The sequence below is a fragment of the Neofelis nebulosa genome, chromosome 5 (assembly GCF_028018385.1).
Source record: "Neofelis nebulosa isolate mNeoNeb1 chromosome 5, mNeoNeb1.pri, whole genome shotgun sequence".
Taxonomy (NCBI): Eukaryota; Metazoa; Chordata; class Mammalia; order Carnivora; family Felidae; genus Neofelis; species Neofelis nebulosa.
The window spans coordinates 65,282,593-65,309,688 of NC_080786.1; the positions used below are offsets into that span (position 1 = coordinate 65,282,593).

General features: G+C 42.0%; 1 protein-coding gene across 8 annotated transcripts in view; it reads left to right on the forward strand.

Annotated features, from left to right (window-relative positions):
• Window positions 1-27,096, forward strand: part of FNDC3B (fibronectin type III domain containing 3B) — a 409,427-nt gene that overhangs the window by 374,560 nt on the left and 7,771 nt on the right. For all 8 annotated transcript variants that reach the window (XM_058730500.1, XM_058730504.1, XM_058730496.1 and 5 more), the window contains 3 exons: window positions 2,529-2,741; window positions 16,816-16,982; window positions 20,089-20,216. In XM_058730500.1, coding sequence (XP_058586483.1) covers window positions 2,529-2,741; window positions 16,816-16,982; window positions 20,089-20,216 — 508 coding nt within the window. The remainder of the gene's footprint in view (window positions 1-2,528; window positions 2,742-16,815; window positions 16,983-20,088; window positions 20,217-27,096) is intronic.

Sequence of the window (27,096 nt, forward strand, 5' to 3'; positions counted from 1 at the left end):
AGTCTGTATTCTCTCATATTGATCCATGTGTCTGTCTCTTACCAGTACCACACTGTCTTGATTACTGTAGCTTTATAGTAAGTCCTAAGTCAAAAAGTGTGATTCTTTCAACTTTATTCTTATTTTTCAGTTTTCTGTTTGGCAATTTTAGTTCTTTTGCCTTTCCACATAACTTTTAGAATCAATTTCTCTAGATCTGCTAAGAATCCTGCTGGAATTTTCGTAGGATTACATTGTATCTATAGATCACTTTGGGGCAAACTGACCTTTTCTTTCTGTGTAGCCTTCCAATTCGTGAACGCAGAATGTCTCTCTCTATTTAGATTTTCTTTAAAATTTTCAGCAGAGTCTTGTAGTTCAGTTCCTTTCTTTCTTTGTGCCATTTTTTCTGCCGCTGGCTGGGACTTCTAGTCCATGATGTTGAGTTGGAGTGTTGAAAGTAGACATCCTTGCACTGTCCCTAATCTTAGAAATTATTTAGTCTTTCACCGTTAAGTATAAGGTTACCTGTAGGTGTTTCTATAGATGCCCTTTTCAGATTGAGAGAGTTTCCTTCTATCCCTAGTTTTCTGAGAATTTTTGTGATGAATAGACGTTGGATTTCATCAGGTGCTTTTTCTGTACCAATTCGTATGAGCGTGTGTTTTTTCTTCTTTAGGCTATTAATATGAAGGAATTGTCTAAGGACTGGGGAGTGAGAGAATGCAGGGAAAAAAAAAAAAGAATGAGGAATTTCCCCATTCACTCTGAGCTTCCACAAACCCCGTTCTTTGAACCGCATTTCCCCCAGAGCCCTCAGTCCATGCAGATGTCTGCCTTTGGATTTCAGGCTGCATTGAGTCCAGTTTGGGGGATAATAGAGGGGAAAAGATGGTAAATGCAATGGTAAATGAATTAAACAATGGTAAATATTTCACCAAATCCTCCAGCTACTGTTTGCTTTTTGGGAGTTGTTAAATAGCTGCTCATTTATTTTCTCCAGGTTTATTGCCACATTCAGTGGGGGAGACAGGGTACAGGGTAGGGCGTGCTTGCTTCCTCTCACCTGTAATTAATCTGAGGAGTTTGTTTGTTTGTTTGTTTGTTTGTTTGTTTTGCCTTGTCAGCAGTCTACAGGCATATTGTTAGACTGACGTGCTGAATTATGTAATGTTTAAATTTGAAAAATTAATGCTAATTGGAGATCACAAGATGAATTTAGGTATTGTAGTACCTAAATAGTATTTTCTGTGTGTAAACAATAATTGCTGTAAAAGAGAAACACATAAAACTAAATTATGAGAATGTTTCAAATTGATCGGTTTCCTAGGAATTTATCTCTGACTCTGTGTTTTATTATTATCATGTGCTTTGAAACACTATTTTGAATGTGTGCACACTTTTAGAACCAGCGACCCCACACTGCTCAGTCAGCTCGGTAAGATGCTTGTGTACCTAGCGAGGGTCCTGGGTGGAGGTTTCTGCTGGAGGCCAGGAGTGGGGCATGAAGAGGTGGAAAGGCAGAGCTGGGAGTGAGTGGTCTTCCAAGTGGGTGGAGCCATGGAAATAGACTATTGAGAGAACTGTCCGTACTGTGCAGAAAAAGAGAAGAGGAACAGAGGGCGGTGGGGAGGTGGTGTCAGAACTTAGGTCTGAGAAGCAGAGGAGGAAAGCCTGAACCAGGGGTATGCGGGCCGCCAAATGCCTGGAGGAAACAAGCTTCCAGAACATGCAGTCACCGCGGGGAGCGGTGTTGAGAATGAGGTTGGGGCAGTGCCATCCATGTGTTTGTTGTATGAAGGCCTTGGAGAGCTGTTTCAGTCAACTAGGAAGGAAACAGAGGCACGAGGAAAAGAGGAATAATAGCAGGATATTATTTTATTTATTAATTTTAACTCTCTTTGGTTTTAAATTCACAGACCGTGAGGACAGTGTTAAGGCATCTTTATTATCCATAACACTGCACGCTGCAAACATGCAGTTGCGATTCAGATACAGACAGCTGAATGACAGCCCATTGCCAGCAGTGCCTGCACGCTTATGTGGTTCTGGACTAGCAGAGATGGTTGGGCAAAGCTGGAGACGTGCCCTGTTGAAGAGCTTCTGCCCTTTGTAAACCCTAAAGGAAATTCCTTTGCTTTCCTATTTCATTTCTTCTTTACCTCCCACTCACTTCCAAATGTGACTCTGAGGCAGGTAACATGTGGCTTAGAACAAAATACAATAGCACATCTTTAGGATGTGTTCCCTCAGACAGCAGACTTTTTTTTCCCTTTTTTTTTTTTTTTTTTTTTTTTTTTTTTTTTAATTAAAGGGCTAAGAGGTATCTTGCTAACTGCTCTATTTTTGCTGGGTTTTGGAAGGGGGAGCGAAATCCGTTTGCCCAAGCTGCCCTATTCTCTATTTGTCTTGAATTACATTGGCTTATTTTTGGTTATTCCATGATACAGTTTTAGGGGCGCACAGGAAATACTCCACAAGTGTCTGCTTCCAGTGAGGAATTGCCTCATCTTCAGCTGCAACGTGTGTATTTTTTTCCCTTTTTCCAGGATCAGAATTCAGGCCGTCAATGAAATTGGAGCTGGACCGTTTAGTCAGTTCATTAGGGCAAAAACTCGGCCATTGCCACCCTTGCCTCCGAGGCTCGAATGTGCTGCCGCGGGGCCCCAGAGCCTGAAGCTGAAGTGGGGAGACAGCAACGCCAAGACCCACACAGCCGCTGACATGGTGTACACACTGCAGTTGGAAGACAGAAACAAGAGGTGAGCTGGTGGGGCGGGTGCAGGGGGCGGTTCTGTCCGAATGAATCCTTGCTTGTTCACCTGTCCTCTAATAAAACACTCTTCCTCCCGTTGAAAGGTTTCCTGTGTATTGGGGTCCTGCATCGTGGACCTCCATTCTCCATTTGGAATTTTTTTTTTTTTCTAATTTTTTTTTAACGTTTATTTATTTTTGAGACAGAGACAGAACATGAGCAGGGGAGGAGCAGAGAGAGGGAGACACAGAATCCGAAACAGGTTCCATGCTCTGAGCTGTCAGCACAGAGCCTGACGCGGGGCTCGAACTCACAGACAGTGAGATCATGACCTGAGCCGAAGTCGGACGCTTAACTGACTGAGCCACCCAGGGGCCCCTCCATTTGGGATTTTCTAAACTAACATTCTGAAGATCCTGATTTGCCTGCAAGTCATAATCTGTGTGTTTGTTTTTTTTTCTTTCATAGAGCCAGATAACGGAGAGAAATTATCTAAAAATAAAATTGTCATATGCAAGCCCATGCTATGTTATAGCGTTAGATCAGTCACAAGTGCAGAGGGAAATGAGACTTAGGAAGAGATGCTAGCTTTTTAAATATTCAGTAACCATCAGGACAATCATGTTTACCAATCCGAAATAGCTGTGGTGATGTACAGATGGGGATTGTATTCTGTAACTATGGGCAACGCAGTATCAGATTAGCCAGAGCAAACAGGACATTCTTTATAAGACTCCATGCCCGGGAAAATACTCTTGGCCACAGAAATCAAAGCCAGCCTTTCACCTAGTATTTATTTAACCTAACTTCATTTCCTCTGAAAATGGCCCATCAGAAGGTGGGCCTCTGAACTGTATTAGGAATAATTCAGATGCAGAGTAAGAGGTAATGATGGCAGAATTGTTCTGTTACCAAAAGTCCAAATCAGAGAATCAGGTGAAGGAGGTGGGAGGTGACCATAAATCCAAGACACCCTGCTGGAACAGACCCGCGCTGCTATTTGCCTTTGGCCTATCTGCTAAACACAAAAACATTCCTGTCCTTTCCACTTTATGCACTATAGCTCCTGCTCCTTTACACAGGGAACTGGTTTAGTTAGCACAGAAACCGCTGTCCAGTCTTCACCCCCCACTCTACTCGAGAACTTTGATTCATATCAGTGCAGTGGAGTCCTGTGTGGCAGGCATTTTATGAGATAGGCCTTCAGTGGAGACCAAGATCAAGGAAAAACAAGCCCCTGCCTCCAGATGCATAGTATCAACCCACAGATGGTCTCAGAACTTTAGTACCATTGGAGAAAAATGCTCTGGGACGTTGGAGGAGGCAGAGACCATCGGGTTGTAAAGACCAGGAATGGCTTTTTGAAACAGGTGATGTTTGAACTGGACTGAAGGACCTGTCAAAGCCAGTAATTTGACTACAGGAGAACAAAAATGATCATCTGTTGGAAACTAGTCCTGGTGTAGAAAGCACAGAGAAAATGAGGCTGCTTTTGGTAGGTTCATTAGAGGTTAAATGCATCCTCACTCATAGACAAGATGATTCATCTTAACTCTGCTTTGTACCTTTGGATGCGTGTTTGTGGGTTCACTATTTTACTGGCAGGGGATTCCTCGACTAGAGAGGGCTGGCAAGAACACGAATTATGGACTAACAGAAACCCTGGTAAATATTTGAAGCTAGCATTTGGGGAAATTTGCAAACAAGCCTTTGTTTTTTCCTTGGGCTTTTGGCATCCTTTGATGATAGAATCTTCATTAGAGACTGTCTTCTAGTTGTACTGCTTCAGAAAAAGTGAAGCCCGGAAACATTGACATTGGCAGCAGAATTGGGGGCTTCCTAACTCCTCATGCAGTTGCCTCTACTGTTACCTCCAGAAAGGTGGGGAGACCGAAGGCTCTGCTCCAAACCAGCTGGGTGCATCCTGCAGCAGCCCTGCCCTTTGTGGGGCATCCGCCTTGGGCGCCTCGTATGGAGAACTGTACAGATGCTCAGAACAAAAGTTCCATGAACACCAATCTGAATGAGTATGAGACATTTTAATATGCCAGACAGAAAACAGTGTAGAATGTAGTAATCAATTTGTGCTATTTTGAAAAAGAAAAAAAAAAGGAGGCCCAAAGTTAGCATTGTTAATAAATGACTTGCCTAAATTTAAATGGCGATTTAAGAAAACCAACCATTAGGAACAGTATTTTTCTTAATTTTATGATCTGGAGTCCAAATTTATCTTTTTTAAATTAGATTTGTCAGTGCTCTCAGAAAGTTATTAAAGTGATGGGAGTATAGAGCATAATAAATTTTCATTCTATTTGTGGAATAATTTTCCTATGATTAAATAGGATGAAACTTGGCCTAATTTGAGTTCGAAGATGACCTTCCTCAGTGTCCTGAAACTGAGCTCTTGTATTGATTGGCCCCTCAAATCCAAGCCTTTATTTAACTTTGGATCTTGACTCATGAGGACTGGGGAGAAATCATCTGGCTAGGATACATTATAATTCTTGTGATTAGCATGGTTTTTGTCAGTACTGGTCTCCTTGTGGTTCTTTAGGACTTGGACCTGGCTTGTCCGTTTGAAAGTGTCTTCTTTCAAGGACCAGCTTTTCCATTAAACTTGTTGCCAGAGTGATTTCTAGTCGGGACTTCTGGGAAAAGTATACGTATTCCTTAGCGAATGCACTGATTTCATTAGCCACTAATGAGTTCTTATGGATGTGTCAAAAATATTGTGTGTCTTACTTGTGGCCAAGGTGAGAACCAGAGATAGACTTAATTGTGGTTTTAATTTACTTTACTCACCAGCCGTTGTGGGCATTGGAAAGGAGAGCTGGCTGTGTGAGTCAGACAGTTGTCCTAGTCAGTATGAAAGTAATGTTACTCTTAAAACATTTTGCAATGGGGGCACCTGGGTGGCTCAGTCAGTTAAGTATCTGACTCTTGATTACAGCTCAGGACATGATCTCACAGTTCATGGGATCAAGCCCCACTCCAGGCTCTGCTCTGGAAGCACCGAATCTGCTTGGGATTCTCTCTCTCTCTCTCTCTCTCTCTCTCTCTCTCTCACTCTCACTCTCGCTCTCTCTCTCTCTTTCTCCCTCCCTTCCTCCCTCCCTTCCTCCCTACCCCACTCCTGCACACAGGTGCAGGATTGCACATGCTCTCTCAAAATTAATAAACATTTAAAAAATTTTTTGCAACAGAAGCACAATGAAAATTAGTAACTCCATGCTTCGTAATTATAAAATTAAAGAGGTTGATTTGACTGCTAAACTATTGGTCTTTCTTTCTCTTCTCATCCATAAAATAGAGGCTAAACTAGAAGATTGAATGCAGAGTTCCTTCCCACCTTTTTCACCTTAAAGCACTGAATATGTGTATATCATTTGTGAGCTAGATCCATTACCAAAGGGTGTCTCAGCATGTTATCTCTTTTTTCTTCACATTCTAGTCTCTGCTTTTGACAAATAAGTAAATAATAAGAAAGATGCTAACTTTCTTTAGGGCAACCACTTAATGTCTCACACCCCTAAACCCCTAAGGTTTTACATCTACAATGTGTGGTTTATTATATTTGTTTATATACCCCTCAATCAAAAAATCTGAAATGAGCCAGAGATATCTAAGTATAATGTTGAGCCAAAAATATATTTTCAAACGTCCTAAAGCACACTTCTATTTGTTGAACACCTACAAAGCACCAAGCACTGAGAGCTTTTATCTACAGTAGTCTTTTTTTTTTTTTAATGTTTATTTATTTTGCGAGAGAGTATGAGCAAGCAGGAGGGTTTGCAGAGAGAGGGGGAGGGGGAGAGAGAATCCCAAGCAGGCTTCCTGCTCAGTGCAGAGCTCGATGCAGGGCTTGATCTCACAACTGTGAGATTATGACCTGAGCCAAAATTGAGTCAGACGCTTAAACAACTGAGCCACCCAAGCGCCACCCTCTACATTATTTAGTTTTTTAATAAAAAATGAAATATTTTCTATGCTGATTGGATTTCTATCAAAGCCCTCCACCATCTAGATGAAAAAAAAAAATGGGTTTTGATGAGATGATTTGATTTTAACTCATGATTATTATGATTTTAAGCTTGAAATGAGCAGAGAATGCTTCTTAGAGATGGTAACAGGTTGAGTGAGTCATAAAGGGGTCCTGATCTTATAATCTCATGCAAAATAGCCTTCAGTTAGAGATGGGTGGTGCAGACTCAGGATTGGGTGGAAACCAAGGATACGACCTCCAAAGCACAGAAATGTACCCTTGGTTTTTTCTCCAACTAAGTGTCTCTTTCTATTCTGGTTCTTTTACACATGGCTCTTTTTAAGTTTGGAGCTATTTCATGTAAATAGAAGGGATCCCAAAAGGGCATCTTGCCCAAGTCCTTGTCTCAAGGTAAGTCAACCTAGAATTCATCTGGGTCACCTGGACTTGCTACATTGAATATTCTTTTCCCCTTGAATGGCACATTTGTTTTCCATGTGTTCAAGCTTTTGACTCACAAGTCTCCCTTTCCAAGGGCACTGACTACATATTTACGCAGCAGCTTCAAAGCCGTGCTTTATATTTATAGGACTAAGTTTATCCCTAATAGTTAGATTATAATCACTCAATCACAGTTGTTGTTGTTGTTGTTTTCCTGAATTACTATAATGTGCTAAGTCTTTTGAGGTATGCGGCTACCTGTAAGGAACTTATCTGCTGAGAAAATAAGTTAATGGGAAACAACGAGCAGACAGCACAAGAGATTTTATTTGATTTCAACAGAAAAGCACAAATTACATTAGTTTGGCCGTAGAGTGATGAAGTCTATTATGCTTAGCAAATCTGGCACAGAAGATCCGAATGTCTTTGGTTCCTGTGTATGCAAGAAAAATATACACCCGAAGTAAACATTTTCATAATGCTGCATTAACCTAATACAGGGATTAGAATAACAAGATCAGCTCATGCATTTTAAGATTGTAACGCTGTACTGATGATTTTGAAGATGCATCTGTCTGTGTTATTGAAATGAAACGTTATGTTGCCCTAACAGAATTTGAGTTGATGCTGATTCTCGTCCTGACCCTTATGGGTCCATGTTCTTGATAATTGTACACAGCACCGAGGCGAGGGGAACTTAAGTTCCAGGAATGCATTTATGGCTACTCTGTTGTTCAGGTTTAGTCAGATGGCCAGTGTATTTTAAAGCCAATATATTTCCAGCAAAAGGGGTTGGGAGAGAGGGCTCTAATAGAGTGGATCATTACCAGTTGCTCTCCATTTAACTCAGCCCTTGTGCCCGTGACACTTTTCCTTACAGCAGGCAAAATTGGAGGGCTTTGTTAATGTGTTCATTATGACTGACTATTTATTGTTAGAGAGGGACAGAAAATAATCTACATAATGAATCCCTGAAAAAATACACATTAGGCAACTAATAAAAGTCTCCAGGGTATATGAGCACTACGGGAGAAGTGAACTTTCTTAATGTATGCCTATTACAGAACAAACCCCTGCTTCTGTTTCTCAGAGCATATTGCTGAATTAAATAGATGTAAGGCAACTAGCTCAGGGCCCACACAGACCCATGGTATTCATTTCCTTTGCTTCTCTGGAATTGTCCTGATACACATGATCACCCTTGTTGGATAAATGACACTTTTATTTATCTTCAATCACCGGAAGGCAATTGTGGTTCTCCACGGGGGTGTCAAATCTCTTATTTGTAATCCCAGAGTTGTTACTGAGTTTCTAGATGGCTAGAGGCGTATCCCTTAACTTCTTTTTGCCTTAGTTTTTCCCTTTACAAATTGGAACTGATGATGCCTGTCTCCAGTCCCTGACTGATGGGGAAAAAACATTCTCATGTCTCAAAAGAGCCTCAAAAATAAAAAGTACCGCTGGCTTAGTCAGTTTCAGGCTGAAATGTCAGTTATGGGGAGAGGTAAGTGACCGTAAACGAACCATTGGAGATCTTAATGGCACCGTAAGTAAAAAATTCATTACGGGTTTGTTTTTGTTTTTTGTTTTTTTTCTATTTGAAAATAGAATTTTTATCTACTTGAAACATAAATAAATAGAATGGAGTTGGGTAGCATTTTTCTCAGTATTTTTTCCTAAATCAGATCAGATTGAGACAAGCCCATTAAAATAGAAGTAGACAAACAGACATCTGGAAGACTCTGCAAAGAGTATCCTTGAAGATAAGATTCCCTGCAAAGAAAGTAGAAGAATGGGATGTTTCAGGGTTCTCAGGTGGTCTTCATCCTGAGACCCTTTATTTGAAAGTAAATAAATCTCCTTTTTAATGTATCAACAATGAAGTACAGTGTGAACAACAAAAATTGAAAAAAAGCATTTTCTTTTATTCTACGTGGAGTCTCAGCAATAGCTGTATGGACATGTTATTTCTTCGAAAAGGAGCATAAAACGAAACCTAACTAAAAAGTATTGCAGCTAGAGCACTCACAAGCGGATAGGCACATATACAGCTGAGAACGTGCAGGGAGGAAAGCAACTGCTTGCGCGTTGGTCTTTCGGAAATCCTTGACACTTGGGTGCTTCATCTGCAAATGGAGACGCTCATCAACATCAAAACCAGTTTAGGAAATGCACCTTCCCTGCCTCAGATGTCCCCACATGATGCCATCTGATTCCATCTGCTCCTGCGTAGGCATAACAGGACTCGGTGTTCTTGGTAGAATGAGGACACATACTATCCATTCCTGTTTTGAACATTCTCCATTCCCAAACATGGCTTCAGTAACGTAGGAGATTCTCTCTCACAGACACACATACGTAGTCCATGCAGCCCTGGGAAATTAAGAAAGAATGAAGGCAATGACATGTCATTGTTAAGGAAAATAGCTGTCCTGAGCTTATTAACAGCTGTTGATTTGTGCTGTTGTAGGACAGGTTTCAAAATGTGCAGCCTTTAATAGACTAAGTCCATTTTAGGTCAGCAGAGTAGATCATTTTGAGGAGTTAATATTAATGAGCTGCTGTTAGCCTGTAATGGACCTTGGGATTATAAGGTAGCAGCAACAGATAGTAAACACAAAATCCTTAGTGTCATCTCATTTTGTACTGCAAATTTAAGTTATGAGCTGTCCAGGGCATTTTTGGATTTTGGCGGGGGGGGTGGGGTTGTACAAAACTTTTAAGGAAATTGAGTTTAAAATTAAATTATTTATATATCATCATTTTACTCTAAAATGATTTAAAATAAATATTCAAAGATGTAACATGTCTGAATTTCTTCCCTCAGTAGCCCGTCAGCGTAAAAAAGTCATCTTTCACAATGTGTTGAAGCCTAGAATACTGAGGTTAAAAGGAGGACAGCCTTCCCCTAGAACTTCTTGAAAACGCCAAGAATCTGCTGTTTTGCCTTCCTAGTGTATAATTAATAAGAAATCATAGAATTTACTCGTTCCCCTCATTTGGATCTCCTAAAAATCCCTGCCAGGTGAACAAGACATTATTATCCCAAATGTCTGGGAACTCAGCCTGGAGAGTTATCGACTTGTCCAAGTTCATAGCGAAGGCAACAGACTATGCACTGTGGCCAAGGTCTTTGTACGTCTTTGCACCAACCCTGGAGTACTCTGATAGGCCAGCAGAATAAGCAGAATCATTTTGCATTCACAGATACGTAAAACGTTTTCATAAATCAGTGTTAAATTGGCAACATTAAAACCCATGTGTGCTTGTTACCACAGAAGTGTTTAGTTTCAGGACATTACAGTCCACGCCGCAGCAAGTTGGAGGCAGAGCCGTAAAGAATCCATTTCGACTGTAAACTTTCAGTGACCCCCCCCCCCCAACCTTCTGCCTTGTTTATGTTTCCCTTTCCAAGTAAATATTTTTAGTACGAGAGAGCATTTCTTCCCATTTTTTCCTTCCTCTAAGTAAAAATGCCCAAATTCCCATTAATGGGCAGCACTGATAGGCCCCACTGCCCCTGTCTTCATCTGTTGTCAGCGGCAGTTCTTGGCCTGGGTTCATCAGGACGGGATGGATGGTATTCATATGCGCAGCTTTCTCTCTGGTCCAGGAAAGCCTAAGGGAGTATAAGTAAAGAATGCCATTCTGGGGACATCCTTCAGGCTTCTCCAATGTTGGGAAACAAGGTAAATCATTCATAAACCTTGGCATTTTGTGATTAGTAACATTAGTATTAGTATTAGTATTAGCACAGGTGCTATGCATTTCGTCATGAGTTCTCCCTGCATTATGCCATTTGATTCTCTCACAACAACCTCTGGGGCGGGGGCACTGTAATCATATTCATTTTACAGAGAAGGGAATAGCTTACCTGGCTATAGAGTCCATGATCAGTCACCAGGCTCTTGAACCTAAACTCAACCTCAAGTCTGCGGACGGCAAAGAGTGTTACTACCCCTTGTCTCTTCAGCTCCTGAGCCAGTGGGGCAGCTGCATGGGTGTTTCCATACCTGTTCTCTTACTTGCTCTTCACAGGAGTCTGGGGTCATGCGGTTGATGCCACCAAAAGCACATGGCCATGGGCAGCAGGGATTGAGCACAGAGTAGAAGACCCCTCAGAGGCAATGCCAGTATGGGCCCACGGTGCCAAGATGACTTTTAAGGAGCTATGATTCCACAGGGGTCCTTGTGGCTACATATGCTTCAGCCTGAACTGATACTAAAACTACTCAGTGATTTTACTGAGCATGTACTATGTTCCAGGAACCATGCCACCTGTTTTACATGTTTCATTGCGTTGCTGTAGCACTGGAACGTTCACGTAATAACAATAGCAGTGTGAACGTTTCAAGTAGATTAACTTACGTGGTGGGAGAGCTATGTGTCTAACATAGGCCACAGCAGATGCAGCAGAACATCACAAATTCATATGGACCTAGTCCTGCTGGGACATGAGCCAGTGATGGCCGCAGTAACCTGGAGAGAGGCCTGTGTGGCAGGAGTTGAGAGACCTGCTGTCCTCAGGGCACTTTAGCCCGACTTAGACACCGTGTGTTGAACTCTTACCAGGTACTGGATTCCATGCTGAGCTTTGTACCCACATTTCTGCATTTGACACTTAAAACAACCTAAGAGGCAGATACTGTCCCTGTTTTGCAGATGGGAGAACTGATGCTTAGCAGGGGCACATGGTGGGGCAGTAAGGGGCAGAGCTGAGGTTTGCATCCAGTCTTCCTGGGTCCAAGTCCCTGTGCTCCACCACTGCCCACCAACAGGAGGGGGGAGAGGGGGACGACTCGGGGAGAAGCCCAGAGTGGTCCAGTTTCTACTGGCAGCCTGGACCAGGGGAGTGGCCCAGGGCACAGCAGACTCCCCACATAGTGCATCGCTGATTTCCCGGGCCACACTCTCACCTTCGGAAATCAAAGGATTGGGGCCTTGGTGAGAGGTTTTTTTGACCATCTTTTGGTGATGCTCCAGCTGCTCCACATCCTCCCCATTCATGGTTGATTTTTCTCCCATTCCAGGGATATCCCTTTCCCCAGGCTCGGGCAGTGCACACTAAAATAGTATGGATCAGGGCCACCAAGACAGCAGGACTCCCGTTGGCCTCTAATGGTGACTCTTGTCCCAGGCCCTATGGTACATGAGCACATATGGAGCCCAAACACTGACGCTGGACTGCCTAAATATAAGAGGGAGGGAGAAGGATCAGAAAAGCTGAAGGGCTACCCTCCTCCTCTTTTCATGGCAAAGACATGCTCTAAGTGCTGAATCCTTGGTTGCAGTGAAATATGTAGCCTTCAGTCATTGTGTCTTAAGACCCATCGCATATATTCCATTCTATCACCAAAGGCCTCTGGCTGACTTAATGAAATTTAAAATGAGGGTGGATTAAAAAAAAGATTGAGGAAAGAAAAAATTGACTTGGTCTTTGTAAAATAAGTATTTGATGAATACTTTTAATCTCTCCCCGGGTGATTCTGGCCACAGGGCGTTAACCTACGGAGCCTCCTAGAGAGGCCACCGTGCAACTGGCATAAATCACTGGCTCCAAAGGAAGAAGATTCTTTCCTCTCCCGCCTCTTGGAATGATGGAAAATAATGACAGAATTGCGGTAAAAGAGGGACTCCATTCTTTTTGTGTTGGCTTGTGTGCTTATTTTGTCTTGGCTGGCCTTTCTTTGAAACAGAAGCTACCATCGGCATAGACAGAAAGAAATTCAGGATCAGTGGCGTTTATTTAAGACCTACTCTGTGTAGGGACTGGGGCTGTCAAACTGAATCCCACCCGGATTGGGAAAGACGTTATTCTTGCCCGCCCCCCCCCCCCACCCACCCACCCTCACGAGGGGTCCCGGGCACAGAAGGTGAGCAGCCTCACTGACCAAGCCCCAAAGCAGATGCCTGCGTTTGCAGCCTCTCTCACCACACAGCCAACTTCCTACCCAGGAGAAAAGAGAACAACCTCTGTATTAGACCTGAGTGATATAGATAGATGGTCTCTCAGAAGGAAGAGTGTGGCCTTTCCTGGTTAAAAGTTCCTAGCATTATAAAATAATCGTGACTGACACCTGAGTGGTTAGTACAGCTCAGGACTGGTCTAAACACTTTGGTTAACCCATTTACACCTGACACCAGTCCTCTGAGGAAGGTTCTAGCATTACCCTTGTTGCACAGAGGAAAACACTGAGGCACAAAGAGGCCAAAGAGGTTGCCGGTGGCTCCTAGTCTGCAGGACCTGTTCTGTTTGTGGAACCCACATTGACCAAGAGCATACCAGACGCCCAGGTGGGTGGAGAAACAGCATACAACCAGTGTTCCCTCTGAAAGTCTTCCACATCAAAACTCTCGAAACCCTTGGGATTAGACTTAAAGTGCCAAATTGGCTGTTAACATAAGGTCCTAGTTCCAGAAACCTCAAATGGAGAGCTGAGATTTTGTGAAGGATTTTTGGCTTTTGACTGACAAACTTACTTCCGTGTAGCATTGAACTATAATTTTTTTTTTTTTTTTTACTGAGGCATATACTAAATTTCTTTGTTAAAAGTAAAGTAACATGGAATTAGGACTATGTGTAAATGCGTCCCATATTATAAAAAGCATTAATTAGTGCCCAGTCTTTCTCCTCCCTTCACCCCACTCTCTCACACTTGCACTTTTTCTTCAAGAAGAAGGAAGGTACGGGAAACCTTTAAAGTGAGAAACATATGAATTTTCAGACAGTTTGCAGACTTGCTGTCTCTGTCTCTTAATGGCTCCCTGTGGCTCTCAGTCACCCATCAGAATGAGCCATGTGGGGAGAAGTCCTCAGAAGGGAGTGGCCCAGCTGTCTTATTTCATTGCTTAGCTCCTTCTGACTTGGACCTGTGTGTCCACCTTAGGACACAGGCCCCAAGAGGACAAGTCACCTCTTTTTCTCTAAGTGCGCTAATTATGTGACCTAGGAATTAGCCCCATATTAGCCCCATCCATTTTCATTGATCCCCATACACATTTTGAGAGCAAAATTTCCCCCAGAATTTCTTCCCATGCCTTTTCTAAGGGGAGGGAAGCCAGACAAAGCAGGGCAGCAAGCAAGTTGTGATTTATTACTGCCAAAATAGAGGGCTAAATCAAAGGGCCAAACACATGCTTATTCTAGAAAAGGCTGGAGGGAGAAAGAACTACCCCTTTCCCTCCTGCACCTGCCTAAGTGCACCCTCACTGAATGCAAGGGGAGTAAACTTAAACCTGAAATCCTCTGGGTGAAAGCCTCCTTTAGAACCTTCAGAGTCACTCTGGCTTTTTTCTAAAAGCAAAGCAAATGCAGCCTTTCTTTTTTCTAAGTAACATTATCCCCAGACTCAAACCAATGCTCTAACGGTAAAATTGTAGATTTCATTGCTAGCACCTGTTTCCACGGTGGCTTCTATAAATTGGGATGCAATGTAAAAAAAAATAAAATGCAGTAAAAGGGCAAAACAGTAAATGAAAGAAGAAGAAGAAAAAAAAAAAAAAACAGTCCAAAAGCAGATTTTGATGTATTTGAAAATTGATGTGTATGCTCTTAGCCCAATTTAGATTACACTATCAAATTAGAGCCGTGAATCTGCTTCAGTACCTTCCTCTGGGACTGTGAGTGCTACTGCCCAGATAGATGTATTGACCTTATTTTCAAAGGGAAACAGTCTCCTTAGATCAGGGCATGGCAGGGAAGCTGTACTGTTGGTAGTGAACCTCTCCAAATTCTTTTAAAAACCAGGTCTTAGTGCAAGTTTGTAATGGAAGTATAACACTTTTACTCCTTAAACCATGACTTCCATTTTGTGGTATAACTCAGGGCAATTACTCTGGTTAGAGATTCGGGCCCAGGTGAGGCTGAGTTAATGAATAGCTGTTTGCCTCTAGCATTAGCAAGGGTATCTTCATTAAGGTGGTAATGTGTCAAGAGTACTAAATAGGTTGCCATGGTATTTGTGGGTTTCAGCATGGACTCTGGCTTTCCCTGAAATTGAAAATGTTCAGCCCTCAGTAAAAGGTGCTTCCTTACACAGTAAAGCAGAAGGAACATTAAATAGTGAAATGACTAGGGCTCAGGAACTCCATTGTAAAGGCTGATGAATGCGTGGGTGTTTTAAAATAAGGATGGACTCTGACAGGTTTTCTGAAAAAGTAGTTTAAGCTCTAGAACTATCCACAGGGACTGTTCTCTGACACAGGGAAAGGCTGACCACATACACAGGACCAACTAGCCCACAGGATTAGGTCTTACTCATCTTTGAATCCACAGAGTGTGGCACACAACAGATGTTCAAGAAATGTTTGCTAAATGAATTCATAAATTCTGCCTTCCCCTTGAGCTAAATGGGCCTAAGAGTCGAGACATTTTAAATTGTGATTCTATCTGACCGACTTCCAACGGTATCTGAGGACAGCAGATTGTCCTCAGATGCTGTGTCGAACCACTGGAAACTGGGAGAACCATGGGCCTGTGTAGCAACAAGGTTGTGTGTTGGGTTAACTCATGTAGTGGTTCCCAAAATGTTCCTGGAACAGCAGGCTTCAAAACTGTAATCTACGGAAATTCTGGGTCATTTGGGGGAAGTTATTTCCAAATTTTTACATTTAATTAATAAAAAGACAAATGACAATAGTATGTAGTAGTTCTAGGTAATCCCATTTCATTGTGAAAATACAAATGTTTCAAGACCCTGGGAGAAAAACACTTGAAAATGTAAGGGCTTATTTTTTAATTTTTTTTATTTTTTTAACATTTATTTTTGAGAGAGAGAGAGAGAGGGAGACACAGAATCCAAAGCAGGTTCCATACTCTGAGCTGTCAGCACAGAGCCTGATGCGGGGCTCAAACGCATGAACCATCAGATCATGACCTGAACTGAAGTCGGACATTTAACCGACTGAGCCACCCAGGCACCCCAAAGGCCTTATTTTTTTATCTTCATGCCTTCTATGTTTGTGTCTCGTAGAAATAATGGTTAGCAGAGTACAAAATTATCCTCGTTCAGATAGGAGAAGGCTCCAGAAGCTACCAGTTTAAACTGTCCAGTTCACCTGGGCTGTTTTTCTGTTATTTTGATTAACCTGATAGATGATTCTGAGCCAAGTATTTTTGTTTTCTCCTTTTAAACTGTTTTCTGAAAGCTCTGTAATCATAAATGTCTTCTTACTAGTTTGGGAAAGGGGCTTTGAAAGCTGTTGTTGGGGCGCCTGGGTGGCTCAGTCGGTTAAGCGACCGACTTCAGCTCAGGTCACGATCTCGCGGTCCGTGAGTTCGAGCCCCGCGTTGGGCTCTGGGCTGATGGCTCAGAGCCTGGAGCCTGCTTCTGATTCTGTGTCTCCCTCTCTCTCTGCTCCTCCCCCGTTCATGCTCTGTCTCTCTCTGTCTCAAAAATAAATAAAAAACGTTAAAAAAAAATTTTTAAAAAAAAAAAAGAAAGCTGTTGCAAAGATAAAGGTTAAAATTTAAGGAATTTTCTAGCCAAAACTCACTTATCTGGAAAATATGGGTAAAGAGGACATCATATTTCTCAGGTGCCCAGTTAACATGAACTTCATTGCTTCTATAGGATAGAGTAGAAGGTAAGTTAACAGTGACAATTTCTTGTCACTAATAAAAGCTCAGATGGCTAATGGTCTCTGCTCCTTCCTCTAGGTTTATTTCCATCTACAGAGGACCCAGCCACACCTATAAGGTCCAGAGACTGACGGAATTCACGTGCTACTCCTTCAGAATCCAGGCGGCGAGTGAGGCTGGGGAAGGGCCCTTCTCAGAAACCTACACTTTCAGCACAACCAAGAGCGTCCCCCCCACCATCAAAGGTCTGTAGGCTGTGAGTTTCTGGCAGGCTCTTCTATGAGAGTAAGGAAATGTTGTTGGACCTGGAGTAGGAGGCTCTGTTCTGACCTTGAATGTACTCTCTCAATATTTCTAGTATCAACAACATAGAATCAAAACAACTTTTTGAAAGAGAAGGCTGAGGAATGGGTTCTCTGAGGAATCGCTAAGGCCTTTCCTCAGGTCTGTATAAATGTTTACTGCAAATAATGTAGTGGCCTCATCCCTGCAGAGGATGGGACAAAGAAAAGGAACACACCCCAGTGGCACACTTGGGGTTAGAAATGAGGGTGGACCCCAGTGTGGGTAGCACTTGTGACCATTTACCACAGAGGGTTTGACAGTCTCCCCTCCCAGAGACTGGCAGGAGGAGCAGAGGTTGGCCTCCGTCTTCAGATGGCTGTGGTGCCTGGAGGCTAGAGACTGACCCAGGCAATTCATCAGCCCGTCCCCCCCGCCACTGTGGAGAGGTCCTTTGGAAGGGTGTTCTCACCAACTTGAGCATTTGTCTTGAGGTTTGCCAGTAACTAGTTTACTCTGTCCCTTCATGGGCACGGAGAGTGAGCAAAAGCCACTCTGCCCAGGCTCTCCCTCCATGGGGTGTAGTGAGCGCTCGACTCCCATTTCCAGCCACAGAGTTCTGCCTTGTGCCCAGCTGACTTGCAAGATGACAGGGCAGACGACGTCTGGCTCAGCCCTCCCACCCAGCCGCTCACGGCCTCCTCAGCCTTGCCCTTCATTCCCCAATAGGGTGATTCTTGTGGAGGTCCCTGCTGCCCAGGATGACCTGAGGCTGCCGGACAGACAGGCAGCTTACCTGAACCAGGTTTTACACGGGTAAAGTGAGTCGTTATATCGTTTAGGTGGCTAGGGGGATGTGCACGACCTGTGCAAAAAGGTCCTTCATATGTGTGGCCCCGGGAGCAAGGCCGTTGGATTCATTGCTTCCACAGGGAGGAGCTGTGTCGGCTACCACCAGGGTAGGGTCCGTTACTGAGGATAAGAGACCTCAGGGCCTGGGTCAAGGTCTGGCTTGGATTCTGTGAAGGTTTCCTATAGCTCTTTCGAGGGTACTTTATGGTAGCTACCTTCTCCCTGGCTTCCCTGCTCCTCAGCAGTCCAGAAGTTCTTTGGCAATGGCTTTTTCACGTGACTAAGAAACTACTATAAATGGATGCAAGGCCTTGCTGGCTCACGTGGGTAGTAAATGCCCCATTCCCTTGGTAGCATTTTGCCTGTCAGCTGTGACAGAAGAGATTCCTGAACACACTGGGTTTAGTAGATTTGTTGTGACGAGGAACATTTACCAACCTTTACCAACTAGCAAATGGCCCGGGTCTTTTTTTTTTTTTTTTTTTTTTTTTTTTTAAGGTTTATTCATTTTTGAGAAACCAAGTGTGAGCGGGGGAGGAGCAGAGAGAAAGGGAGACACAGAATCCGAAACAGGGTCCAGGCTCCAAGCTGTCAGCACAGAGCCCGATGTGGGGCTCGAACTCACTGACCATGAGATCATGACCTGAGCCGAAGTCGGCCGCTTAACCGACTGAGCCACCCAGGTGCCCTGTCAAGGGTCTTTCTGCCACTAATTTTGCCTCTCAACATGTTTGTTGGTGGAGATTCATTTTGTGGACAATGGAATACTAAATTGATAGCAGTTGAATTTCATGGTACATTTTCTACAGAAGGACAGGCTCCTCACACTGCCGCATGGTCAGATCTTCTTCCTCTTCGGTTCAGGAAATTGTTACCTTAGCTGGAGAACTATTTGGTCCTCCAAATATAATATATCTATCTATCTATCTATATCTATATCTATATAGATATAGATAGATAGATATAATATAATAAGCTGGAGAGCCTTATTTTTTCCATAAGTTAATTAGGGTTTTAGCCAATTAATTGCAACGCATTTTTGAGAAAGCCTTTATTTTTCCGAAACAGTACTGTACAGATGCAAATAGAAACAGCTACCTCTAAAGAATTAATTTCAAGTAATTACAAATTAAAGAATAAGGGGGTTCAGAGAGGAGTTATATGTTCTAGTTATAACGTAGAAAAATATCAGATATTGAATTAAGCTGTAGAGAGATAGCATAGGCTATGAGAAAATATTTTAAAATTCTGTAACATTTTACATGCTTTACTACAAACTAATGTAATTTTCCTTTAAGCCAGAATGAGGAGTCCAGTAGGTGAAAAATGTACTAAAAAATATATACAAATATGAGATAACTTGACTTTTACAGGCTTTCTCACAATGCTGACCATTCTCTGGGACTTAAGCTCACATGTCACCCGCTCCTCAAACCTTCCCCCTGGAACTCGCTCACGTTTTATTTCTCTTTGTATTTGTCTCAAACCTTGCTCTCCCCTTCCCTCAACTAGGTCTTAATTCCCTAGAAAGCAAGGTTTATAGTCCATGTTTTGAATTCTCCAGAGTACCCAGCTCAGGGCCTAATCCTACAACGTGTTCAATAGCTATTTGAAAAAGAACAAAAATGCAATCCAGGCTAAGCCATTTGTTTTTTTTTTTAACGTGTTTTATTTTTTATTTTTTTAAATTTACATCCAAATTAGCATATAGTGCAACAGTGATTTCAGGAGTAGATTCCTTAGTGCCCCTTTCCCATTTAGCCCATCCCCTCCAGTAACCCTCTGTTTGTTCTCCATATTTATGAATCTCTTCTGTTTTGTCCCTCCCCCCCGTTTTTATATTATTTTTGTTTCCCTTCCTTATGTTCATCTGTTTTGTCTCTTAAAGTCCTCATATGAGTGAAGTCATATGATTTTTGTCTTTGTCTGACTAATTTCACTTTGCATAATACCCTCCAGCCCCATCCACGTAGTTGCAAATGGAGGCTGAGCAGTTTTTAATAGGATAATAAGCAAAGGAGTTTTCATCAATGGCTTGCTAGTCATGGAGGATCTTTTCTTTATAAAGCGTTCCCCGCAGGTCTTGTAGGAGGTTGGGCCAATAAACCCCCCTCTCAGAGCGGACACTAAGCACTCTCCCACTCCAGTATTACCAAAATGTTGACTGTTAACTGTGATTTTGGATTTTGAGCTTGGATCTGTGGATCTGTATTTCAGCACCTCGAGTCACACAGTTGGAAGGAAATTCATGTGAAATTTTATGGGAGACGGTACCACCAATGAAAGGTGACCCTGTCAACTACATTCTGCAGGTATTGGTTGGAAGAGAATCTGAGTACAAACAGGTAAGAACCGGCGTGCATGACATGTGTGCAGCTTCTCAGTCTAAGCCTCTACCTCTAGCCTTGAAAGATTCAGTGACTGATGAGCCGGGGTTTTCTTACAGCCAATCATAGAAACTGCCTAGTGTATACCCATTTATATAAGCCCTAGTTTCCATTTTGTCTGTGGAGGCATTAAATTTTCAGTTCTCAAGCATGACCTTACAAAGAATATTAAATTCTGTATTTGTACTTGGTATCGGCAGTGATGTTTACAAATGTCAAAATCGATATGCAATGAAAACCCAAGTGCCAATGGCTTTACTACAGAGGGAGAGTAGTTTCAACCTAACTGCTGAAGCCTGTGTCCTGTCTGCCTTTTTTATAGAAGTTAGAAGGATAAAGTACATGACTTAGCAGCTCTTGAGGCCTGTGATTCAGCAACTCGAGGTCACTGTTTGTCACCCTTAAATGTGCAATCACCTAGGAATCTGTTAAAATGCAAATTCTGATTCACTAGTCTGGGGGGAGGGTTCCAGCTCCCACGTGATGCTGGTCCATGAACCATAACTTGAGTTAGCAAGGCTTATACAGATCACCTGATAAACCCATGCAAGAGAGAATGTAATTGGAATATAACCGATAAAGAATTTGGTTTTATTATTTTTCATAATGCTTTTTGATCCTTTGTTCTTTCACAACTACATGATCAGTCACTTGTACTGATACCACCAGCAGATACTGATGATTCAGATCATCCGTAGATGATTCAGATACTCCATCGGTTTCCGTAATGTTTCCAGGAACTTAATAATTGTTTTTGTGAAATCAGGATATGATCCCATTACTCTGAGGAGAGGTGAAGCCCATTCCTTCCCAGAGCTTTTAATGCAGGCATGCGTGTATATCAAACTTAGAAACTTGAAGATAAATGTCACCCGTCTTCTAAAACATTGGCCTAGTTGTAAGACCCCTCTGTTCATGTCTTGAGGCTCCAGATACACAAAGCAGGTAGAAAGTAATTTGATTCAGAGCTTTTGCTAAATTACTGGCTAATATTCCTTCTACAATAATGAAGAATACTTGCAAGTGTGTAAGATGAGCAGAGAAAATTTTGGTGCACTTCATGTACTTTGTTAGTATGAAGAATCAGATAAAAGGATGAACCCCATTTTGCAAAAAACTATGACATTTACTAATAAGTATGGATTAACCTCAGTGGATGATATAATTAAGGTTTCCGTTATTCCTCTTTAATAGCAAAACACTAGAAAACAGAGAGGAAAACACTGTTGTATCATTTCACTTTCCAATCTCATTCTTTACAGCATATCCCATTTCAGACTAAATAATTTTCTGTGTTTGTTTGAGCTCACCAGATAGATAGGATTGGTTGCAGGGTCTCAGCTCAGATAGAGGGCAGAGGGCTTTGCCCTCTTAACTGCAGTCATCTTAACTCCAGCAGCACTGTCCTGTTCCATAGCAGTGAAAGATGAAATGATAGCGAATTTCACAGCGTATCATTTAACACTTAAGAATGATTTGTTTCCCAACAGTACCTTCATTGCATGTTTGTCCTTGTTATTTTAAAAACATTGTATTTCCCATACCATGCTTTTGCACCTGTTCTTAGAAAAATGTTCTGCTGCTTAAAAGAGGGATTGCTGTTTTACATTGAGAAGGCAGCATTATTTGATCAAGATCAATACATCGCAAGCATTGCTAAAACATGGGTAAATCAATTCAGTAATTTAGAGTTTATCAGCAATGTGGCTGTTTCTAATCTGGTATTTGTTTGGGGTTCCTGGCTGACTCAGTTGGAAGAGCATGCAATTCGATTTCAGGGTCGTGAGTTCGAGCCCCATGTGGGGTGTAGAGATTATTTAAAAATAAAATCTTTAACGGGGGTGGCTCATTCAGTTAAGTGACCAACTCTTGATCTCCGCTCTGGTCGTGATCTCATGGCTGTGTGTTCCACTCAACACACTCATTGGGCTCTGCACTGGTCATGAAGCCTACATATATATGTAAAATTAAAAAAGCATTGTTTTTAAATCTGCTGTTTGTTTAATGTTATATATTTAGACTCATGGATTTATAAATCCTAATAGGATATGCAGTCACATGTGTAGAACTCAGAATACATTTCTTATTGTAGTTATAAGCGAGTTTCTTGTTGAAAATATATGAAAACATCGTACTTTAGGGCAGGCTCAGTAGATAGGGATTAGCATTCTTCACATAACCATGTGTTTACTACATTTACCAAGAAATGGTGGTGCATTAAAAGCCACGGTTGACTCAGGCACAATTTGTACTGCGGTTTTTCGGTGTTTTTTTTTTTTTTTTTTTTTGCTTCTTCCTGTTCAATAAGCATTAACTTAAACATGATGTTTTGAGTACTTCATTCAGTTTTTCTGGACATGAAATAGGAAATGAAACCTATTTATATTATGGGTGCAGAGTAATGGTTAAAATAATTGTGCTCCGGAGATAACAGGCTTTGAATACATAGAAGCAAAGCAAAAGAAAAGGGGAGATAATTCTCACCGAGCATACACCACGGCAGAGCTCCGTGCTCTTAGGGAGCATTCTGGATTCCTCAATCCCAGCACTAACCAGACAGGACCTATGAATGTATGGGCTTGTGTTACTCCTTGTTATTTCTCAGTACTGGCACATAGTTAGGCACTCAGTAAATGTTTTCTTGCCTGCGTGAAAGAGGCAGTTTCAAAGGAACGGTGTTATTTATACTCAGGGTAGTAGTAAGAGTAAGCTTCAGCATGGGGTGGATTTAGAAAGTTTGTAACTTAGGTGAAAAAAATCACCTGTAACAGGAAGAGTGTCTTTCTGCTTCCCAGGCTTATCTTATACAGGCAAATACGGCAAACACCAAGGCTTTTTCTGATGTTTCACTTGAAACATTGATTGTAACTTTGCCTTGGTTCTGGCTTATTAGCTTTCTTTTGTTCAGCCACCAAGATAGGAGGTGAGCAGTTGGTTGTAATTATAAATGGTCTCTTAAAGGAGTAAATCCTCACCTAAATTTTTACTCTATATTAGAATGCATACATAGATTGATTTGGCTTTCCTGCCATTAATAAACATGCCAAGCACAAGTTTTTTCAAAGAAGCTTAAAACTTCTTGTCAGACAGTATTAATTATAGAGTATTCTGGAAAGGAATGAAAATTATATGTATACGCAGGTGACTGATATTTTTTTTGCACGAGATATAACATAGTTTGATACCTGTATAAGAATGTAAAGCAAGATGATTCCTATTCATACCCCAGAAGTATGAAAAATTTTTACCAAATTTTATATAATTTTTACACGAAAAATTTTTAAGTTTATTTATTTATTTTGAGAAAGAGAGCATACAGGGATGGGGCAGAAAGAGAAGGAGAGAGAGAGAATCCCAAGCAGGCTCTGTACTGTCAGCATGATGCAAAGCCAGACTTGGGGCTTGAACTCACAAACCATGAGATCATGACCTGAGCCGAAATTAAGAGTCGGATGCTTAACCCACTGAGCCACCCAGGAGCCCCTAAAAAAATATTCCATGAAGAGGAGCAAAGAGTACCAAACTGTAACACATTGTTACATGTTAGGGAAAAATTTGTGACAAATCATTAATATTCTTGGTGCTCAGATTTCTTGCATTAAGTAAACCTTTAAAGCATCTCAAAATTTGTGGACCTTTACATTTAATTTGGTGGCATCTCTGAACAAATTTTCATTTTATATCATGTTTTAGAATGTAGTATTGGGACTTAACATTGGTTCTTCATGGCATCACATCAAGTACTATGAGGAAAGAGCTGCTCTTAAGGCAACCATTTGAATGTCTTAGAGCCTACATATTTTTTAATGGCTTTCAATTCAGTTCCCTAACACAGCTCTTTATTTTTGCCTGAATAAAGGATCAAATCCAAAGCAAAATAATAGATCAACATGGGGACATTTAAAAGCCATCATTTATTTTACGGATTAACTTTTTTAGGTTTACAGCTTCCTTTAAGTATCTGATGAAGGCCATCAGAAAAATGCTCACACGTCCACTTAAAAATTCACGAGACAAGTTTTTATTCTGTTCGGCGAAGTCCAGGTTTAGGACCCTGGTTTATTGAGAAACTGTTAGGTGCTTTGTACCGTGAGAGAGCCGATATAGAACAGAAGAGCGTGGGCAGTGCTCTCAGAGCTTAGACGCCCATTGGGGTGAGAACAGCAGACCCCCAAGAGGCAGTTCAGCAACAGTACCCTTACCTGTCCTCTTCAGCTCAGGGACAACGACGCCTGCCCAGCACTGCACCCTCTACAAAGGAGGCTTGCAGGTCGGTGGGTTCCCTCTTGAGCTGGAGGGTATCCCACAGTCGTGTGATAGTAGAATTAATTCACTGAGCCTCGGCCACTTTGTTATAAAAGTAGGGACTCTAAACCTCTAACTGGGGGCCACTGTGAGCTTCAGGCCCTTCAGTAATGAGAACGCTCTACGTAAGTGACACTGCTGTGCAGCTCTGCCTCCCTTTGCAGTTCTTGAGAGGGGCAGTATTAGTAAAGAGACCCAAGCATTGGCCCAGGTGCAGACCTCCAGGGATCCTCCCCCAGAGACTCTCTGGGATCAAGGAATCCAACTGCAGAGCATGTTGTTCTGAATTAACGGGCACAGATTGTTCATTTCAGTTATCTGAATATTACTTTCGGTCCTTCTGTTTGGAATAAAGGTCAAAATTACTTTAAGATCTATTGTACATCAAACCAAGAACAGAAATAGTCTTGATAAAAATAATATTGCTTCTATACTTATTGAGATATTATGATTGGTTACTTCAATAAAGACAATCTTAAATGGAGCTATGCCTTTTAAATTGGGTTCAGGCAGGAGGAAAAGCCCATAATGGTGCCCCTGTCAAAATGAATGAAAATAAAGGGACACGAGGCCTGCCATCCTGATGCAGAGAGCTGTGCAGTCCCAGGAAAAGTCACTTCAGTGGAGGCACAGCTGTGTGACAGATAGGACGAACTTGTGGTTTTGTGATCCCCTGGCTGTGACTGTTTACACAAAAACAAATCAGTTATCTCCAGCCTCAGGAACCGGAGTCCTCAGGAAATGGGGTGTTGGAATTGTTTTAATTTTTCCTCAGCTAAGAATCCAAAAGTCGGAGCACCTGGCTGGCTCAGTCGGTTAGAGTATGCAACTCTTGATCTCGGGGCTGTGAGTTCAAACCCCATGTTGGGTGTGGAGCCTACTTAAAAATAAAATATAAAATAAGAATCCAAAAGGCCTAATAAGCATCGTTGACTATTTCTAAAATATATTAGAAACTATAGTTTCTATTAATGCACTAAAAACAACTTACTGTTAATGATTCCATTTTTTACAATGATGGCTGCACCTGTACTGAAAATTCTTTTCTGTTGCCTATGTGGTTGGTGTGTCTAATACTTAATGCTTCCTTGTTTCTGCTAATTCTCCCCTCTTTTCAAACAGTGTGGTGTAAGAATATCTGCTCTTGAGTATTTGAAAGTTCTAATTAGAGAACATTCACTGAGCATCAACTTAGTTGAGGCTATCCATGGTGCTGGTTGCTGTGGATAATAGAACACAGTCCCACACTCAATATGTTTACCATATTTTTTAAAAGATTTTTGAGTTGGCAATGCTTGAAAAGGGGGGAGCTGTTCCAATTAAAACACCAAGAATGGCTAAAAGAAAAACATTTACAAATTAAGGCCTAAGTTTTAATTGGATTCGTCATTAAGGAAGTTCCCTTCGATTAGACATTCATTTTTCCTTCACTAAAGCTTTCTGCCAAGTGGTATGAGAAAAGTAGCATTCCTTTGCTTTCTAAAAACATTTTCAGAGATCTTCATTCCAGAAAGTTAGAGTTGAGAAGAGCCATCAAAATGAATATATGAAGTCTCTGTTCAGGATTCCATGAATTGGGTTCCTAAGAAACGAAATCTACTTTTGGGCCAGCTTTCTTCCAAAGCTCTATCTGTGCAAATTCTGGAAGCCATAGAATTCATTTAAATAAATAGAAGTGAACATTTATATCCAGTTTCCAAAAGTCTCAAAAACATCTGTGGGGATAGGTTATTAACTGGTTTCCTTCAACGAGGTCATTGTTTGAAGGCAGAAATTAAGAGGCCACAGCACAGAAATGCTGCCCAAGCCTTTGCTTGGCACAGACTGAGTGGGGGAATTGCTGTCCATACAGCATAAAGGAAAGGCAGTGTTTTCCTCCAGAGGCAGCAGGAACCAGGATGGGGTGATCTGGGAGGGGTTTAATGGAAACACCAGACAGAGAGTGGGGCTGTCTGGGAAGACCGAGTCAGGCCATGAGAGCTGGACCTCATGGCAGACTGTAGTCATTAGATGAGGAGTAAAGCAGAGGGCAGGTGGTGGCATCTCTACCAGAGGGAATGGCACAGGCAGAGCTGGGGCGGTTCCAGTGGTGAGCAGAGGTATTTGACTTAGGAGTGGGATCTCATCTTTGCAAGGAATCCCTAAGAAATGAACAGCCTTTCTGAAGATCCTCGCTTGCTTTATCTCTAAGCAGGAGGATTAAACTGGATAAAGTTGGCTTACCTTCCACAGCGTGTTCTCACAAAGCATTCTTCACATACAGTTTCTCTTTAACCCTCAGCCCCCCTTAGAGTTAGGTTAGGTACTGTTACTATCCCCATGTTAAAAGTGAGGAAATTAAGGCTCAAAGCTGTTCGGTTGCCTAAGTTCACAAACCTAGAAAGTAACGGAGCGAGCATTTAGACCTGGGATCCTGGTTCCAGTCCGTCCCTGTGCTTCAGAAGGGAAGGCCCACTTGCCTCCCAGTTCCCCAGGTTGCACGGAGGAGAAGAGCTCCAACAGCTACAGTCTTTCGACCTGTGTGTGGTAAGTG